The sequence below is a fragment of the Tachypleus tridentatus genome, chromosome 13 (genome assembly GCF_004210375.1).
Source record: "Tachypleus tridentatus isolate NWPU-2018 chromosome 13, ASM421037v1, whole genome shotgun sequence".
Taxonomy (NCBI): domain Eukaryota; kingdom Metazoa; phylum Arthropoda; class Merostomata; order Xiphosura; family Limulidae; genus Tachypleus; species Tachypleus tridentatus.
In genome coordinates, this window is record NC_134837.1 from 68,505,385 (window position 1) to 68,511,384 (window position 6,000).

General features: G+C 37.2%; 1 protein-coding gene across 1 annotated transcript in view; it reads right to left on the minus strand.

Moving 5' to 3' along the window:
* Positions 1-1,142, minus strand: part of Sans (SAM_USH1G_HARP domain-containing protein Sans) — a 36,677-nt gene extending 35,535 nt beyond the window's left edge. The window contains exon 1 of the mRNA XM_076477827.1: positions 824-1,142. Within this exon, the coding sequence (XP_076333942.1) occupies positions 824-999 (176 nt within the window). The 5' untranslated portion in view covers positions 1,000-1,142. The remainder of the gene's footprint in view (positions 1-823) is intronic.
* Positions 1,143-6,000: the final 4,858 nt, after the last annotated feature.

Here is a 6,000-nt window from a genome sequence, read left to right on the forward strand (position 1 = left end):
AACACTAGAGTTAGTAGTGTCAAAAGAACAGGCGTTGTAAACACGACATATAACTCCTAGAGGTGGTGTACACTGATATCAAAACCAGTAAAAATTGTTAGCAGTCACTATTTCTCAGAAACCCTATATTCCGATTCTCCCATGGTACTTCACAACCGATTGCCAAAACTAGACCGTAAATCGTAATGTTTAATAAAAGGTTGTTCATATTCCAAATGCATGTCACATACATAAGAAGCGGTAAAATGTTACATCATTTTTTTTACGTTTTTGAAAGTAATTCTTTTTTTTTCACACGGGCATGAGCAGAACCTGGCCCTTTAGTGTCCAAAAATTCTTTAGCGCGCCTCGAGTTGAAAAGTGCTGCCCATATATCTCAACACATTAATAACTTGTTATTGTATGTTCGGAATTTCATGAATATATCTTAGCACAGTAAACTTTAAATCTAGCCTCGTGCACCCCAAGCCATCAAACACACACATTTTAACACCTTATCCTTCACAAGATACTAAAGAACGAAATGTCTGACGGTCATTAAGGTTTATAATAATAAATTAAAAGCTGTGAGCACGTGATTAACTTAGAAATAACAGCATATAAACATATAATACTATCTGCTGCTTATGGCCTATTTGTTTGTATCTGTATTCAATTAACGTTCATATACTATGTCCATTTCTTATTTAGGAACAAATATAACACGTTTTTATAGATCTGACCAGCAATTAGTGTACCTACAGATGTGATTACCATTGATAAAAACCATTGATCAAGACAAGATAACTGGACAAGGTAATGCAAATCCTTGTATTGTACCTACCCTCGCCCCACCAACAAACGTAACGCCTCTAGCTGCCCGTAGTAAGCAGCCCACAGTGTCGGCGTCATGCCATCTTCGTCCTGAGAATTGCAATCTTTGCGTGTAGCCTCACGGAGAAGATCCAGGTACCCATCCCGGGCAGCTCTGTGGAATTTATCTTTGTCTAGAATGGACATCGTAGCTTGAATAAAGCACCCCACACATTACACACCGTACAAGCTCGGTTCTAAAGTGTTCGATATTGCTGCGACAGACAACTCCTTCCTTCTATTCAGCAAGGAAACAACAACTACAACTACAACAGAGTATAATACGCTCTCGTTAAGGTTCGCGGTCGTGACGTCATCACAGGTGTGCGTGGGATAGAATTCTCGCATGAGCTCGCTCGTTCAAGAGTGCAAAATCAATATCGTGACGATAACGTTTGAAAGCAGCTGGGACCATAATTAGAATTTCTGAGTAAGTGTACAATATCAGTAATTTATTGGAGTATTCCAATGATATAGAATTGGATTTCATATATATATATCCATATCAAAATATGATTGCTTAATTGTTGTATTAATTTTAACAATAGTTGAACGTAAAAATATAACCTAGTGATAACCTAGTGGTTAGGGTGCTCGATTCGCAATCTGTCACAGAATACGCTAATCCTTTCAGCCGTATGTGAGTTATAATGCCACGATCGATCCCACATTTTTTTGGAAAAAAGTAGCTCAATAGTTCGTGGTGTTGACTAGTTTCCTGTAAGTTATCACGCTTAAATATACGGACGGCTAACCGCAGACAGCCCTCGTGTAGTTTTGCGCGAAATTTAACAGAACAAATCTTCCCTGATATTTCATAAGTTGTATTATTATTATTTACAATGAAAGTAAGCCCTGATACAAAATAATTTTTAATATCTTATCTGTTGGAGCTACCCCGTAAATCAGTGATGTCGAGAAAACCCACTTGTAGAGAAAAATATATATGTAAATATATATATATAAAATTATATATTCAAACATCTCAGCACGCCCTCTACATTCCGACACTCAGTTACACAACCCCTTTCAAACATGTCGTCAACTTCCGGTCAGTTACCTCTTTCTTTCTTTGTGAACCTGACGATGACCGCTCCTCTACGTAAAATATTTTCTCAACCCAAACGAGCCGTTTTTACATATATATTTTTTTCTACCACGTAAAATAAATTGATCTAAAAATTTATTTTCTTGCAGACAGACATTGCAAGGGTCGCCCGCCCCCCAGTGGCTCAGCGGTATGTCTGCGTACTTACAACGCTAAAAACCGGGTTTCGAAACCCGTGGTGGGCAGAGCATAGATAGCCCATTGTGTAGCTTTGTGCTTAATTCAAAACAACAACAATCCAAGTGTTACTGAAAGACCGCTATATACACCTTCATGAATGTATGCACAGCTTAATTCACACACAGAGAAAAAGAAAACATAAACGGCCTTCTGTTATAATGCACTAATGCACAGCCCTCTGGTGACGAGTCTGTCGGAAAAAGAATTTCATTTTTTGAAAATAACAATTGAAAGATTAAAAATATTTCTGTCAGAAAGAGGATGCAAGAGAATTAAGTCGTTTAGTACATCAGTTTAATATTAATTCCCAATGTAAGAGAAAAATACTTAAATTTGATTATAAAGTTTCTGGAATTAAACGAACAAAATAAATCAAGAACAATTTCCGGATTTTAGTAGAAATTAAACACTTGAGATAGCCCTTTACTCTTTTTTCACTGACTTTCTTATAGACGACAAATATGTTTAATTATGAAGAGACATCTTTACCAACTTCACTTGCAGTGGCGGATTTAAGGTTGCGTGGGCCCAAGGGCTAATCATTTTTGTGGGCCTTACAACCCATGTAATTTTACATATAATAAAATTATCAATAGGCCCCCATTAAGACCATGGATCCTGGGGCTGAGCCCCCTGTGGCTCCTACCTAAATACGCCACTGATTATTTGGAAGAAACTATATTTCATAATACTTGGCTCATAATTAATGTCGTTCTACGGATCGAATGGTTCAGGGTTTGATAAGTCTTTCCGTTGAACACACTGTACTTTTAGCTTAGGTGTGCTATTAAAATGATAACTATCTCGTTTTTCAATTCCTGCTTGCTTCATGTCTGGTCAGTAGTCTTAGGTTACGGAGAGCTACACCTAACTTTGTAAATTTCTTAACAAGTCGTTTAGCTCACGTGCGCATGACGTGCTGTTTGGTTGAAATTTTAAATTGCAGTTTGGAAGGAACGAAAAGTTTCAACTGCTAACAAGAAATTGTCAATATTATTATTCGGTTCCTAAAAAAGTGCGTTTATTTCGTGACCGTGGTTGAAAAATTAAAGATTGTAGAATAAGAAGTGATGTTCTGGTGTATAGTTTAATGTTTTCTTCAAGTGATAGGTGAATAGAAAAGTTCGTGTGAAAGTTAGATATCTCTCATTCAATTACATAAGTTATTATATTGACTTTGGTACAAATATCAGGTCACCCCTTAAGTAATGTCCGATTTTAGGTTCAGAAAAAAATAAATGATTTCAAACGCTTTTAATGTTATTTAATAAATAATGTATGTTCTATTATTATTAATTACTTCTCGCCAACGATTCACAAGCTTCTGAATGCCACTTCTATAAAATAGTTGAGGTTTGGAAGAAAAGAATGTGGAGACGGTAATTTTGACGTCTTCATGTGTTTCAGTCTCTTTTCCATCAAAATAGTTCTGCAAACTTAGCAATATATGATAATCAGACGGGGAAGGTCTGGAGAATAAGAAGGATGTGGAAGTTTTTCCCAGTTTAGCTCTTCAATCTTTGCAGATGTGATCCTTGCTGTATGGAGCTGTGCATTATTATGGTGTAACACAATACCTTTACGATTGATCAAAGTAGGCCTCTTTTCTTTCGGTACAACATTCAAACGCTCTAACTGTTGAGAATAGAAGTCTGATGTAATCGTTACACTGAGAGGCAGCAACTCAAAGTGGATCACACCAACAATATCTCACCAAACGGTTAACAAAACTTTCATATGGTGGAGGTCTGTTTTGGGTTGGGCTCTAGCCAGAGTACCTGCACTGAGCCATGGTCTTCGGCGCTTAACATTTTTATAAAATATCCATTTTTCATCTTCAGTCACTAACTTATGCAAAAACGGTGAGTTACGTTCACGAGAGTGCAGAGAAGTGCAAATGTCCACTCTTGTTCTAAGGTTGGCTTTTGTCAAATCATGGAGGACCCATTTCCCAAGTTTTGACACCTTTACAACCTGTTGCAGATGACGGCGAACTGTTGAATGGGTTGAATTAAGCTTCTGTGTTAGTTCTCCACCTGTCACAGCACAATCTTCATCAAGTGCGTCCAGCAAGTCATCATTAAACTCAACAGGACAACCTGAATGTAGCGCATCACTTAAGCTCTAGTCACCTGATCTGAACTTCTGAAACCACCTTCGACATTTTCTTTCATTGAGAGACTCCTCACCATAAACACCTTGAATGTTTCGTGTAGTTTGCCTTTTTTAAACTCATAAAGCATTATACACACCTAATGTGCTCCTCAGAAACATCCATCTTCATAAGGGTAATTTTGATTAATAATCTGCAAAAGTAGAGTTGGATTACTTTATTTTAGTTATCTAAACATTTTTATACGTGTCCTCCTACATATTTTAGTCATTAAAGCCTTCTACAAAGACAGAAATGATGGTCCACTTTCCGTATTAAATCTTTGGACATTACTTATGGAGTGGCCTGATACTTATACCCTATGTTTGTATTGGTGATGTGTCCTTCATACCTATTGGAAACAGAACAAGATTTGGTTAAATATTTTAAAATTATTGAGTTGGACTGGCAAATCCGGAATGTTTGAAGGAACTGATAAAATCCAACTAATTTTTAAAAAGCTATAAAGAGTGGACTATGTACAGAATATGAAAAGTGACCCTTTTTTCATCAGATTAAAAACTTATAAGGAGTGGACTATATAAGGAATATGAAAGTGGTCCTTTCTTCATCGGAATATGAAAATGTAAAGAGAGGACTTTGTAACAAATATGAAAAGTGGTCCTTTCATCATAGGAATAGAAAATGTAAAGAGAGGACTTTATAACGGATGTGAAAAGTGGTCCTTTCTTCATCAGAGGTTCCCCGCTGGCACATCGGTAAGTATATAGATTTACAACGCTAAAATCAGGTGTTCGTATCCTCTCGGTGGACTCAGAAGATAGCCCGATGTGGCTTTGCTCTAAGAAACACACAAACACTCTTCATCGGAATAAAAAAAAAGTAAAAACTGGACTGTATAGTGAACTAGAATGCTTCATCAGGATAAAAAAAAAAAAAGATTAAAAGTCTGTGTTGCTTTTTCACATATTATATTAATCACATGATTTACACCAATTCTCTTCTACCTGGCACCCAATCCAATAGAAGTGTTTTCTTATTTTCTTCGTAGCACCTAAATGTTCAACTGTTGGATGGTTGTGTGTATGATGAAGTGCTACAGAATGTAAGTATTGTGCAAGTACCAATGTTAGTAATTGGTTCTGTCTTTTGGTCATTTTCAATATAACAAGTTCTTTTTAATAATGAATTCCATTGTGCCAAGTTATATCGTCTTTGGGCTATAAAGAGCGACGGATTGCCACTTTTTTTGTGCCTGAGTTTATATCATTTGAGTGTTGGGCCACATTAGCTTTTCATGACCACTTCTGAATGTCACATCTTAGGGCCCGGCATGGCCAGGTGGTTAAGACACTCGACTCGTAATCTGAGGGCTGCGGGTTCGAATCCCCGTCACACCAAATATGCTCGTCTTTTCAGCCGTGTGGGCGTTGTTATGTGACAGTCAATCCCATTATTCGTTGGTAAGAGTAGCCCAAAGTTGGCGGTGGATGGTGATGACTAGCTGCTTTCCCTCTAGTCTTACACTGCAAAATTAAGGACGGCTAGCGCAGATAACCCTCGTCTTGCTTTGCGCGAAATTCAAAAACAGAGATTTTCAGTGAACTGGTAACAAAACTACGCTAGCGACGCTTGATTGTTTCTTTCAAAATATGTACTGAATTATTGACAAACTGGTAGATAATAACAGGAACTTATATTACACTGTAAATGTTTTAGGGAAGAGAGTCGTCTTCAGGTACAATGC